The sequence below is a fragment of the Rattus norvegicus genome, chromosome 16 (assembly GCF_021556685.1).
Source record: "Rattus norvegicus strain SHRSP/BbbUtx chromosome 16, alternate assembly SHRSP_T2T, whole genome shotgun sequence".
Classification (NCBI taxonomy): Eukaryota; Metazoa; Chordata; class Mammalia; order Rodentia; family Muridae; genus Rattus; species Rattus norvegicus.
The window spans coordinates 8,006,983-8,021,451 of NC_141549.1; the positions used below are offsets into that span (position 1 = coordinate 8,006,983).

The window sequence follows — 14,469 nt, forward strand, 5'->3', positions numbered from 1 at the left end:
AGGGTGGTCGATTGCATCTGGTTCCTCCCATCCTCCTATTTGAGTGCAGGACACAGGAACCACTCACTAATGTCTGACTTGGTCTCCTCAGCTCATCTCCTGAGAACATCTTTACATCTCCTGCAGGAGGCACAGGCCGGGACGGAGAAAGTACAGGGTTGGGGTGGAAGGAGGAAGAAGGCCATGGCAGCTCTTGGGGAGGGGGCTGCAGGGTTCATGACCCTTTTCACCTTCTAGCTGAGAACTCACACAGAAGAAAGACAAGAGTCCAGGGACAGGGCCACGCAGGCAAACTTGTTTCACATTTTAAATGTTAACTTTTGCTTTATCAGAAGCTCTTCTTTAGAGACAAAGTTCCCACTGTGAGGAAAACCCACTCTGCAAATGATCACTTCCGCAAGATTGCCTTGAGTCTGTTCTTAGCCAGTGCCACCTGAGGGGACCTAAAACTCTGCTGCTATGTGCTATGCTTGACCCCAGGTTGGGTGTGGTGGTGGGGCTTCCCACCAGCTGCAGGGGTCAGCATTTCTGGGAACTTTGCTGAGGAGGCCCACCCTTGAGAAGGAGAATTTGGGGTGCCCTGAGCTAAATTACTCTTAGGATGGCTGCTGTCCCATGCCATGTCCACCCCACTGCGGGTTCAGAGAAGAGCAGCCAGGGGACTGGGAAGAAGGGAATGAATCTTGGCCCTAGGGAGCACACAGAGCATTCTTTTGGATGATAGGGACCTCAAATGTCTAATGATGAATTGAAATGTGTGTGTGTGTGTGTGTGTGTGTGTGTGATAGATAGATAGATAGATAGATAGATAGATAGATAGACATTGTTAGAGAGTGTCTGTGACTGTAAGCTTTTCTCCTTTTTGAGAGTGGGGGAGGTCAGTCTGGTGCAATTCTCAAGAAACACCCTCTGTGGCAAAGTCCTCTAGGTCATCTGTGGAGATGATACTTAGGCTTGGGGCTTCCGCACCCTCTTCCTCGGGACTAAGGGGAGGCCCACGGGGGCGCTGGGCAGAACTGACATGCTGGGCGGACTCACCCAGCCGTTCAGGGGGAGGCTGCAGTCTAGCACCCTGGGAACTCTGGGGCCTGTGGCTTGAACCCTGCCTAAGAAAGGTGGGAGCTGCAAGCTGGGAAGAGCAGCGCAGAGGCATCAAGGAAGTCACAGGCACTGGCTGGAAGCCAGGGTACAGTAGGTAGGGAGCAGTCAGGGCATCCTGCAGAGGTGGCTCTGAGGGGTCCTCCTCAGAGGATGGGACAGAGACCTTGACATACTTGCCAGTCTCGGGGTCATAGAAAGTCTTGATTTTCACTTGGAGAGGCATATCGAAGACAAAGTATTGTCCTGACTGGGGATCCTGGAGCACCTTCTGGGTGGCGGGGTAAGGGGGGAGAGGTATGAGGGACTGAGATCCCCAAGGCCGCCTCCCTGCAGGCTCCCAGCCACAGGACACTGAATGGCGGTGTGTGGGCGGGGGCAGGGAGCGGACCTCAGGGAACCTGGGTCGAGGCCCCTTTCCAGGAGACACAGGTCTTTGCTCTGTCCCTTGAGCGTCCTCGGTGAAGGACTTGCCCTCCCAGGCCTCGGTATGCTTCTCCGACATCTGATCACTCTTCCTTCTTTTGCTCGCCAGCTTCTTCGCCCTGCGCAGGGCTTTCTCGGTCTTGGGCGGGACTGCAGGGGGCTTGCCTGCCGCCTTCTCTAGCAGCGAAGAGGGCTCAGGTTTCTCAGCAGCACCAGTTAGGAAGATGCCTCTCGGAGAGAGGGTCCTGAAATCTGCCAACCGCTCGAGGTGGGGATCTGAACCTTCAGCCTCCCATGTGAGGCCACGTGTCATGTCCTCCCTCCTAGTGAGCCCTGTAGGACCTGAAGGACCCGGGCTGGCCCAGGGGCCAGGGCCAGGAGGCTCTTGGCGCTGCCAGTGTTCCCCAGCGGCCTGGGAAGCGTCTTCCCAAATACTGCTGGCTGCAGGGGAACACGTGCTGCTCCCTCCTAGAGAGCTGGGGTTAGGGGACGTCGCTGCCTCACTGGGGACCGGTCTTCTTCCTGAAGGTCCTGCTCTGGGTGCAGACAAAAAGTGGCTTTTGAAACCTTGTTCTTCCCAACAGGTATGTTGTGGCAGGGAGGGGGGCGAGTCTTCTAAGTCATCTGAGTGTAAAGCGATGGTTGGGATATGCTGTGGAGCCTCCAGTTTCCCTGAGTCTGCCGATCTGCTCTTCTCGTGTGCTAGCCTTTCGTCTGCTGTATCTGGGGGTGGTTTCGTCTTGCCTCCCTCTTCCACCAGTGGTAGAAAAGAGAAACTCCCTTTCCGGGTTTGCTGAGAAGTCTCATCCTGGGCTGCAGTGTGTACAGGGTCCTCCTCCACTCCCTCATACACTACACATTTCTGCTCTGTGCTCGGTGTGCTATTGGATAGTGGGGTGTTACGCATTTCCTGGCTTTCTGAGGCACCAAGGCCACCAGCATCTTCGCCCCACGGTTGCCTCGGCAATTCATTCTCTTTGTGTCCACCACTAAGTGAGTCCTCTGAGGAGACTGTCCTCAGGAGAGGCAGAATAATAGGCTTTATTACTGGGGTGGCCCTGAGTGTGTTGTCTTTAATTGGGAACAGTCTGTGCTTGTTGGTAGAAGCTGGCAAGGGGGTTGGGTCCTTGGCATGTGAAAGAGCTGTGTCCTTATCAGCCCCCGTCCAAGAGCCTCTAACGCTGACTTCCTCGGCTGATGCTTTCCTGGGTCTTCCTCCCAAAACACCTTGTGCTTTTCTTTGTGTTTCCTTCTGTCTGTGCTCCTCCACACCATTATGTAAGGCACATTGTTGTGGCTCTTCTTTCTCTACCTCGGTCTCCTTCTCGTCCTTCTGATTGTCACCTAAACTCACATGACTCTTCCCATCTTCCCGGGGGCCTTCCGTAAACCACATCTTCTGCTGATCTTCAAAAGAAGCAAAGGATTGATCTGAAGAACTGGTGCTGAATTTAGCCTTTGTTTGGACGCACGGGGTAAAATCCGATTGGCTGTCGCTGTAAAACACATCCTCCTCCTCAGGGGAAAGGGGTCCTGGGGAGAACTTCTGGCTCACGGGTAGATTCTGGAACCCCATTTCTCGCTCAGGCTCTGTCTCTTGGGAGATGGATCTCGAGAGCCTCTTCTCCAGCTGACGGGGCTTCATTTTCTCCGTAGCCTGTCCCGTTTCAGAGTCCCTGTTGCAGAGTTTCAGGGAGAGATGTTTCCGGGGAAGGTTTTCCCTGGAGTCTGGATGCCAGCCACCCTCGGAGAGACCCTGCTCTGACTCTCCATTGGCTTCTTCCTTCTCATGACTGTTCCTTTCTGCAGCTTCCCCATTGATGCTGAAGTGGGTTTTGGAGCTAGCTGAAGGTGAACTGAAGGTCGGGTGGCTGTCTGCAAAGGATTCTCTAGAGTCCATAGCAGGATCCTTCTGGGTACTGCTGTGCAAAACGCTAGGGGCATCATCCAGCGTCTCCTTCACGAGCTCAGCGGTGGGAGGGTTTTCTTCAAGCCCATTGGGAAGGGTGACCCCATTGCTCAGAGGTTCCTGTTTGCCATCAAGCTTACCTCTGGTTTTCTCATCAAAGCCCTTTAGGAGAGGTAAGGGACTGTATGTACTCTTGACACGTTTCCGAACATCCTTGAGGTTGAACAGCAGACTGGGTGCTTTGGATTTGTAACTATCCCGAGACTGAGCCTCACTGGACTCCTTCTCCTGGTATCCATTTAGCTGTCCTGGGGGGGATGGGCTGGTTTCCACTGGTTGGGTGTCTGAAGTTTCCAGGACATGCTTTGTGGATATAATTGGGGTGAGGAGCTTACTGATGTTAAAGGGGGAACTGTAATGGTCACTGGACTCCTCTGGCAGGTCTAGAACACCGTTTTCAGGAAGTTGGCCCTGAGGGTTGAGCTTTGAATACAGAGGTAAACCTTTCCTATTGGGCTGTTTCTTGTCTTCCGAAGCATCATGTGGGCCATCTGTCCCTCCTTTGCCAGTTTTTGGCTTCCTCCATGGGGCCTGATTCCGCTTCACCTGAGGGTCAATCTGGGAAGCATTTCCCTCTACAGGGAATACCTGGGATCCTGAATCCCTGGCACCCCAGGCTCCAGACGTGGACTGGATCCCTGAGGGCGACCTGTTCTCTTCCTGGGCACAGTTAGCTCGGCCCTGGCACGGGGACAGTTTGGACTCTGCAGGGTAGGGCTCCTTTAGCAAGGGCATGTCCTCATAATGTTTGGGGGCCTTGCTTTCTGGGGTAGTTTCAGTAATGTCCTTTCTCTCCCGGAGCTTTGGTTGGTGGGCGTCCCACGACTCGAAGGCGCTGTTCTCACTGTGTAGAAAAGTCCCCCTGGAAATCCACTCCTTCCCTCTTCCGGTCTCAGCTTTGGGTGGCTTGAGAGACGGAGAGGGAAACCTTGGCTCGCAGGAGCCGGCCACACGGTCGGGTGCCCGGAGGAGGCTGTCTGAGCTGTGACAGGCTATTTCTGGGTTCGTGGGAGGCTCTGGTTCTCCAGGAGCCCTGCAGGGCTGGTGGCTGCTCTGATGGGTGCTGGAGACTCCAGCAGGCACCCTCCTGACAGTCAGAAAGGCCGAATCGAAGCAGAAGTTGACACCACTTTCTGGGGGATGTGCAAACTTGGGGGTGTTTTTGAGAGCCGGAGGCTTGCTGGGAGGAGGCCGGCTGTCACAAGGTTGAGCCTCTGTCCTGTCAAAAGATCTGATCAGGGATGAGACTTTGGAGATGGGCTTGCTGCTGCTCCTCAGTCCAGAAATGGGCACCTCCAGTCTCCTCTGGACTGGCGTTGGCAGAGGACTGTTCTTGGGGTATTTTTCCTCCCCCTGAACGTACTTGGGTTGCTGTTGGAAGGTGGCTGCCCAGCCAGAATGCTCTGTGCCTTGGGATGGAAGCTGGCTCCAAATCCCACTTTTCCTGTTGGCATGGCTCACTGTTTCCTGGTGAAAAGTCCCTGACACCTGGCTGGTGATCTCCGGGGACAGAGCCAGGTCAGAGTCATGGAAGGATGTGTCCTCCGAGATGCACAAACTCCGAAATGCCCGGTCTGTGAGGTTGCTCACCTCCCGGTCTGCTTCATCCAGCACGCTGCCGATGCTGGAGGTGTCACTGAACCCATCTGCGCATTTTTTGTTTCCCTGCATAGTCCGTCAGCTTCCGTAGGACCGTCTCCGTCAGCTTCTGTTTGGATGTGTCTGTCAGCTGTTAGGTGCCGTTCGGTGAGATTCGGGCAAGAGTTAACGAGAAACCCACCTGCCACAGGGTAGAGCTTTGAGATGACCAGTTAAAATGGCAACTGAATTTTTTTCCTTTCTCTCTGTAAATGGAAGAAACAAACGGTATGAATAGGACAACCAGCTTAGTTCATCTATACGGTTGTCAGTCCTAAATGGATAAACGTGTCTACGTGTGGTGAACATCATGTGTCAACTTGGCTAACCAGGTGCACAGTTTCTGGTCACTACTCCGCTGCCACGACAACATTTCTTGGATGTGATTAATATTAAAATAATCAGTCTCCAGGTGAAGCAGATTACCTTGTGCCATGCAGGGAACACCATCTAATCAGCTCAAAGCCTTCGGAGGAAAGGTGACTGAGGTGACAAGCAACCAGTGCCGAAGTGGCTGTGTGTGAACTTGGCTAACCTAAAAGGCTTCTGTGTGGCAAAGGAACTCATCAACGGAGCAAAACGGCAATCTAGTATCTTGTAAAGAATTAGCATCTGAAGCATGTAAGGAGTGCCTATGGCTAGACAGCAAAACCCCCATACCCCAAAACAACGAAACCAATAGAGCACTATAAAAACAAAACCAAAGAACGCAACTAAAAATCTTGGGAAAGGAAGCTGGGCATGGCTGATGCATGCCTTTAATCTCCAGGGCTATGTAGAGAAACTGTGCCCCCAGCCAACCCCAATGGCGGCCAGGTATAGCAACAGGCGCTCAATGGCACTGATTGTCTGGGAAGTACAAGTTTAAATCAGAGTGAGCATCGAGGCTTGTTAGGTTAACTAGTGAAAAACCAGCCATCAATGACCCAAAGAGGCCGGCGGGAAGACGGCTCAGCAGGTAACAGTACCTGCTGGCAGGGCTGGTGACCTGAGCTCAGTCTCCAGGGCCCACATTGTGAAAGAAGAGAACCGACTCTCTCTAGTTAGCCTCTGACCTCCGCACTCGAGCCATGGCACACGCATACCTACACACACACAGAGAACACAAAATAAATAAAATGAAAAAGTAGAGAGCGATGAAGGGAAAGAGAGCCTCTTCCCACTGTTGTTTAACAGTGCAAATTAGGGGCTGAGGCGATGGCTCAGTGGTTAAAAGACTAGGCTGTTCTAACAGGAGAACTGAGATTGGGTTCCCAGCACCCACAGGACAGCTCGCAACTGTCTGTAGCCCCTGTTCTCAGGATCTGATCCCTTCTTTTGGTCTCCGCAGGCACAAGGCACACACGTGATGCACATACAGGCAAAACACTCATGCACATGAAATACAGTAAGTACGTTAAGGTGTGGATTAGTGGTTACAAGCACTGCTGTAAGACTTCCTCAATACAACCAAGTGTGTGTAGCCAGCGTGATGCAGCCAGGGTCTACAGAGACACTGCTCCCTCTGGGCAACACTACTGCCAACAGAGCAGACAGGGAAGCAGCCTAAATACTCATGGACACATGAATAAGTAGAGAGACACGACATGCACACACATTAGCATACTGCTCATGCTTAAAAAACAAAGGAAAGTCTGATGTTAGCGACCGCGTGGCTGCAGTTAGAGGACATCATGTTAAGCGCACTAAACCAGGCACAGAAGAACCAACAAGTGGGCTACAATACCGTTTGTGTGAGGAATCTAAAAAAACCAAACTCCTAGAAACAAGGCAGAATGGAAAGCAAAGTTTTAATTATTTATTTCCTCGCTTCCTTTTACTTCTTGTGTGTGAGCATGCAGGTGCCACCATGTGTGCGTGGGGACTGGAAGACAAGCTTTGGGACTTTGTTCTCTCCTTCAATCATGAGTGCAGGACATCAGACTCAGGCTTTGTGGCAAGTAGCTCTACCTACTGAGCCATCTTGTCAGCCCCCAAAGCTTTGTTTCTTCTCATGAGAATAAGGCCCACAGCTGTCCTGTAGAGCATGGCGCCTGTAGTTAACAATGCTGAACTCGGAGGTGTGCTGGGGCTCGTTCCTAGGTTGTGTTTCTGTCATTTGAAATCTTACTGCTTTGGTTCTGCAGAGCCCAACGTTGAGATGGGTTGTGTTTGCAGAGTCCTTCTCTGACCTTCCATTGGGCTGTCCCTTCTTAGTGTCATTATTTCCTTGTTCCTTGTGTACATGTTATACACGGTGTGCTTGGGAGCACAGGGAAGTCTGGTCACAGGTTGCCACTGTCTCAGAACACCGCCCAGAAGATGCTCCTCCCTCCTGCCTCATTCCTACAACTGTGGCTGCAACCTTGGCTCCTCCCTGGGCTCCAGAAGCATCGCAGTCTGTCAGAAGACTGGCTTTCTTTTTTTTTTTTTTTTTATTGGATATTTTTTATTTACATTTCAAATGTTATCCCCTTTCCCGATTTCCCCTCTGGAAACCCCCTATCCCCTCACCCTTTCCCTGCTTCTATAGGATTCTCCCCCACCCACCCACCTACTCCCTCCCACCTCCCCTACCCTGACATTCCCCTAACCTGAGGCATCGAGCCTTTACAGGACCAAGGGCCTCTCCTCCCATTGATGCCTGACAATGCCATCCTCTGCTACATATGCAGCTGGAGCCGTGGGTCGCTCCATGTGTACTTTTTGGGTAATGGTTTAATCCCTGGGAGCTCTGGGGGGTCTGGTTGGTTGATATTGTTGTTCTTCCTATGGGGTTACAAACCTCTTCAGCTCCTTCAGTCCTTTCTCTAACTTCTCCATTGGTGATCCCATGCTCAGTCCAGTGGTTGACTGCGAGAATCTGCCTTTGTATTTGTCAGGCTCTGGCAAAGCTTCTCAGGAGACATCCATATCAGGCTCTGGTCAGCAAGCACCTCTTGGCGTCCACAATAGTGTCTGGGTTTGGTGACTGTATATGGAATGGATCCTCAGGTAGGGCAGTCTCTGGATGGCCTTTCCTTCAGTCTCTGTCCACACTTTGTCCCTGTATTTCCTCCTGTGAGTATTTTGTTCCCCCTTCTAAGAAGGTCTGAAGCATCCACACTTTGGTCTTCCTTCTTCTTGAGCTTCATGGGGTCTGTGAATTGTATCTTGGGTATTCCAAACTTTTGGGCTAATATCCACTTATCAGTGAGTGCACACCATGTGTGTTTTTTGTGACTGGGTTACCTCACTCAGGATGATATTTTCTAGTTCTATCCCTTTGCCTAAGAATTTGATGAAGTCATTGTTTTTGATAGCTGAGTAGTATTCCATTGTATAAATGTACCACATTTTCTGTACCCATTCCTCTGTTGAGGGACATCTGGGTTCATTCCAGCTTCTGGCTATTATAAATAAGTCTGCTATGAACATAGTGGAGCATGTGTCTTTGTTATTTGTTGGAGCATCTTTTGGGTATATGCCCAGGAGTGATATAGCTGGGTCCTCAGGTAGTACTATGTTCGGTTTTCTGAGGAACCTCCAGATTGATTTCCAGAGCGGTTGTACCAGATTGCAATCCCACCAACAATGGAGGAGTGTTTCTCTTTCTCCACATCCTCGCCAGTATCTGTTGTCACCTGAGTTTTTGATCTTAGCCTTTCTGACTGGTGTGAGGTGGAATCTCAGGGTTGTTTTGATTTATATTTCCCTGATGTCTAAAGATGTTGAACATTACTTTAGGGGCTTCTCAGTCATTTGATATTCCTCTGTTGAGAATTCTTTGTTTAGCTCTGTACCCCATTTTTTAATAGGAATATTTGATTCTCTAGGATCTCATTTCTTGAGTTCTTTGTATATATTAGATATTAGCACTGTATAGGATGTAGGATTGGTAAAGATCTTTTCCCAATCTGTTGTTTGTCATTTTGTCCTGTTGACAATGTGTCCTTTACCTTACAGAAGCTTTGCAATTTTATGAGGTCCCATTTGTTGATTCTTGATCTTAGAGCATAAGCCATTGGTGTTCTGTTTAGGAAAATTTCCCCTGTGCCTAAGTGTTCTAGGCTCTTCCCCACTTTCTCTTCTATTAGTTTCAGTGTATCTGGTTTGATGTGGAGGTCCTCGATCCACTTGGACTTGAGCTTTGTACAAATTGATAAGAATCAATCCATTTGCATTCTTCTACATGCTTAACGCCTGTTGAACCAGCTTCCGTTCTTTCTGAGTGATTCCACCTTCCTTGGCTCTCCATCAACCTGCCTGCTCCTCAACTATACCACTCTTTACGTTCTCTTCTTTAAAAGCTGTGATGAAATGTATGCGGTATAAAGCTTTCCATCTTAACTTGGTCAAGCACACACTTGCGGTACAATCCTATCACCAGCGTGGTTCAAGCTTATAAAAGCTTCACTCTGTCCATTAAAGCCATCTCTGGTCATCTCTCTCCTATTTCCTACGGTCTCTATTTTACTTGCCTTTTGCTGATTTCTTTCTTTGAGATGAGAGGGCTGTGAATGCTTACGACGGGCGATCCTCCCATCATTGCTGCCCAGTGCTGGGATTGTAGGGCTATGCCTTCGTATTTTTATGGTGCTGGGAGTTCAAAGGCAGGATCTTTAATGTGCCAGACAAACGCTCTACCACCTCCCTACTTTCCCAGCCCTCAGGTCTACTCTGTGATCACACAGTATTTTGTCCGTTTGTTTCTGGATTACCTCGTTTATCATAAGGCCCTTGGGGTTTATGTCAGGGTGACTGCTGAGCTCCTCAGACTGTGTGATTAGGGACAAACGTCCATTTCAGTTTGTCCTGTAGTTGCTCACGAGCTGATGTACGCTAGGGAGTTAGTTCTCAGCAGGAGAATGCTCAGGGTGCACTCCACGAGCTTCAGCCTTCACTTTGAGCACCGTATTCTTTTTCTCTTTTTTTTGAGACAAGTTCTCACACAGCCCATAACGACCTTGAACCTCCTGTCTCTACCCACCAAGCGCTGGCCTGTGCTAACACAGGTGGCCTGAATCTCCTCCTAACACCAAACCACTTCCATGCGTACGTTCAGGCTCTGTTTCTGCTGCTTGCGCGTAACCTTACCTGATCTTGGGTTCAGTGAGGTTCCACGCAGACAGGGAAGATGCTCAGAAGATGACCATGCGACTTCTGCCCAACAGCCACATTCAGATAATTTCTTCAATTCTGTAGGATCCCTGGAGTCAAACGGAATAGTCATTTCACTGGCTGCACTTCCGCCCTCCCCACGAGTACCTATGGCACGTTTGTAAACTACAGAACGTGTTTCCCAAGGCTGACTTTTGGGTTGGTTCCACTAGGCTCTCACTTGAACCTTGAATGTCCCCCGGCATCCTCAGTTTGGAACTACTGGGAGATGTTAAAAACTGAGGAGGCGAGGTCTAGTGGGAAGCCAGTAGGCTGAGAGCCTGTGACCCTCCTCCACACCGCTTGCAGGCTGCCATGAAGGGAGCATCTACCTCCCTCCCCATCTACTTCTTCATGATATACTCTTCTACTGTGCTGAACCCGTGGAACCAACACTCAAAGGAGCCAAGACAGACTTTCTTCTTGAGTTAGTCATCTCAGACGTTTGCTGGGGCAATGGGAAGAGGACTTACACTCCTACCTGTTACAGCAGTGGGGCCCACAGATGCCTGGCTTTTAGGATCTGTGTTTTTCAAACATGTTTGCATGCTGAAATTTTCTGTCATCACTGACCATCTAGGAGGGAGAGGAAAACGTGTTTTCAGTGAAAGAAGAGATGGAGTCTTCAACAGAAAAACGGTCTCTAAGTGTCAACAGTAAGGCTTATAAGGGAGTTGGCTGACAATCTCTTATATTCATATTTAAATGCATTGAAATTTAAATATAGACTTTTTTTTGTAAAGGCCAATACAAAGTTAACATATATTCTTCCTAATGTTCATGAATTTCTAAGGCATCTCTAGGAACCTCTGGGAAGCCTATGAGGGATTTCTGACAGGAGTGGACTAGCTCCTAACCTCTTCTTTCCTAGTAAAATCTGGGCAAAGACCCCCCCTTCCCAGCTATGTCGGTAACTTAGTTTTTGCAGTAAAGGGGTGCACGACAGTCAATTCAAGTCCACTCAGCAGACAGCTGTGGTGTTTCATTTATTGTTGGCAGGAGGTGCGAGCGTCTATTCTGACAGCTAGAAGAACCCCAAAGCTGCCCAGGAGGGTTTCCAGAGCGCTCAGGATGAAGGTAAAGTAATTAAAATAAAGCCACTATGCAAATCTTAAAGGCAGACCCTTGGGGCTTCCTCCAGACCTTCTCCAGATTGTAGCTCCTGGATATTAATCTAGCCTAAGCTAGTTTATTAATAATATTAATAATCATAATAACTCAAAATTGGGGAGCATATTTCTTTAGAGAATCAGAGAGGCATTTGTGTGTACTGCCATACGGCGAGGCCCATCCCGACTCCCCAGCTGGCTTTGATGGGTCCCCTTCCTGTCCCCACAGCATGCTGCCACTACTTTCCCCAGAGCACATTGCACTGTGACAGATCAGATATCAGGACTCATATGCTTGGTGATCACAGATTGGTGATGGAGTCTTTCTCTCACAAACTAGAGGGTGCCTTGAACCTGGAACGAGGGTCTTAAGTGTCTGCACGCTGAGCACGCCAATACAGATGTGACGATGCTTTCAACTGAGTATCATGATTTCTACCCCAACCCAAGGCAAACCGAGGCACACACACATGTAAATGGTTGAAGGAGCAAGGTGATAGGATGTTTGGTGACAAAGGGACCTGACTTTAGGCTCCAAGACCATCTGGAAAGATCGGATTGACTAGCTTGCACCTCCAAACAAAATGCAACTCGTGGCCAGCAGCTCTCCTGAGGAGGGAGGGGAGTCCAAGCCACATGTGCACACGGCCTGGGCGAGAATGACATGGTGGCATTTATTGCCAGTATGTTGAGGACCGGCCATTCTGTGATCAGAGCCTCCGCCATACTCATCTGCCTCATAGGTTCATTGTCATAGCTGCTGGGATGGTCTCCATGCCCCACTGGTCACCATGGCAGCACCTTGCTCACTCCTAGGAGCCATAAATAAGCCCACCTAGGGTCCTGAGTCCTCTGGCACATGATTGGGGTGACAGGACACTGGGCAGGGCTAAGTCCTGTTAGAAACCAGGCCTTAGAATCGGAGCTGATGAGTGCATGGGGGACAAAGTGAATGCGGGGTGGGGTGAATTCCTTCACGTGGCTCTAGCCTTCCAAAGCAGTGGTTTCCCTATGCGCCCCTGCACAGCCTCTCCCCCAGGGATACCTTAGCTCACTTCCTTTGCCTTTGCCTTTTGTCTGTTGCTCTTGGATGAATCTTCTAAGGGGTTAAGATTGCTGGTCTGACGGAACCAGCTACAATTAAGATTGTTGGCTTCCAGAAAGTTCCCTGGGCTCCTCCTCACCCTGCTTTGATCAGCTTCTTACCTTACCTTCCTCTCTGTGGTGTTTCTTCTGCCTCCAGCTATGGTTTCTCTCCTTTCCGTGTAACATGGACACGGGGGTAACCCACCTGTCTGACAGGGAGGAATACATCCTAAAGAGACACCTGCTCCCCGCTTTGGCTGTTACATTATCAAAAGAATGGACCCCAAGTATTGTCAGCAGAAGAAGAAATGGCTGAAGGCCTGGGGTCACCCTGAGGAGGAGTTTGTCTCCTGGAGAAAGGTTTTATGACTTATTTGATGGTCTTGCATTAGGGACTTGGAGCTGAAGTGATGGTGGGCCGGGACCACACCTGGCCACATTGTTCAGTCATACATATCTCTTGCTTTCTGCTGAAACTCTATCCTCATGCCGGGACCCCTTAATATGGAGTTGGGGGAGTTGCTGGGTACTTTTGTCCCCTTTCCCAATGTGCCACATTGAATAAGACTCCCTTTTCTGGTTTTCACTACTAATGTGGTTCCTCTGATTGGCTTACTGAGGATGGATGACTGAACTTGACTCGTTGGGACACAGGGTATGACCCCTGAAATTTGGTAACTGTGACTTTGCTCACACCTGAGCATTTATATACCAGGCTCTATCCAGGCCCAGCTGAGTGTCTGCCCCAGCCCAAAGCTCCAGCCACTTGCCAGCCAGCTCCAAGCCTGTGGCTCTCTCCCTCCAAACTGACATGTTTCAGAAAGCACCCAGGTGCTGCCTCTGGGAACTCCACCGGCCTCAGAAACACAAGCCACTTCCTTCTCTCCTTCTTCCCAAGTTCCCCATTTTCTCCATTTCTTAGCCCCTGAGATTCGTGTGCGTGCGTGTGTGTGTGTGTGTGTGTGTGTGTGTGTGTAGATTTAAGTGTGTGAGTGTAGGTGTGTGCGTGTAGATTTAAGTGTGTGAGTGCAGGTGTGTGCTTGTCACAGAGTTCATGTGGCGATCAGAGGACAATCCCAGGAGACCTTTCTTACTCGTGTGTCAGACTGACTGGCCTGGGAATTTCTGGAGATTATCAGATCTCTACCTCCCGTCTTTCTGTAGATACACTGGAATTACAGGTAGGTACCCACTTTTTTTTTTACATGGGTCCTGGGGACTTGAACTCAGATCCTTCTTACCCACTGTTCTAGATTCTCAACCCCTGAGACTTATTTTAAAAATCTCTTCCTCCCACTGCCACTGTCTCTCTCCATGTTAGTCCCTGGCCCCGGTGCTACCACGGCTCTTGTGGGCTACTGCAGGAGACTGTAGATATTCCTACCCTCCGCCCAGCTTCTAGAAAGAAAGTATGGCATGCCAGCCTCTTGTTCAGAGCCCTCAGTGGCTTTGAGGTTTCCAAGAATACTCATGCTGGACTCTCCACCCCTCATGGTCTTTCCTCAGCTTCAATAAACCATGGGAAGCTCTGCCCCGAGGTCTTCACTTCTAGTGCCTGCTACCCCGTTGGATCACACCCATGCTTCAGAACCCTGGATTATGTGTCCCATCAGAAAGTCAGCTTCTTGAGGCCACTTCATGCCTCCCCTTATATCAGCAGTTCTCAACTTGTGGGTCTCCACCCCTTTGGGGTCCAAGAGCCCTTTCACAGGGGTTTCATACCAGACTATCCTGCATATCAGATATTTAAATTATAATTCATAACAGTAGCAAAATTATAGTTATGAAGTAGCAAGGAAAATAATTTTATGGTTAGGGGTCACCATAGCATGGGGAACTGTGTTAAAGGGTCATAGCATTGGGAGAGTTGAGAGCTCTGCGTTACACACTCCTGTGACAGGCTCTGATTATCTCTGTCACAACGCTGTCCTGCCTGCAACCGTTGGCTCTCATGATGTGATACTTAGCATGTGTCTGTCCTGTTAGTGCTTCACCCCTCCTGCTTCCCAAACTCTCTTCCTCACA

General features: G+C 49.9%; 1 protein-coding gene across 5 annotated transcripts in view; it reads right to left on the bottom strand.

Annotated features, from left to right (window-relative positions):
• Window positions 1-267: 267 nt before the first annotated feature.
• The window catches only part of C16h10orf71 (similar to human chromosome 10 open reading frame 71), a 50,054-nt gene continuing 35,852 nt past the window's right edge, over window positions 268-14,469 (bottom strand). For 3 of the 5 annotated variants that reach the window (XM_087588898.1, XM_087588897.1, NM_001419656.1), the window contains 4 exon segments: window positions 10,731-10,825; window positions 10,187-10,299; window positions 6,858-6,890; window positions 268-5,337 (listed from right to left, as the gene is read on the bottom strand). In XM_087588898.1, the coding sequence (XP_087445024.1) occupies window positions 896-5,164 (4,269 nt within the window). In that variant the 5' untranslated portion in view covers window positions 5,165-5,337; window positions 6,858-6,890; window positions 10,187-10,299; window positions 10,731-10,825 and the 3' untranslated portion in view covers window positions 268-895. 5 annotated transcript variants of the gene reach the window in all.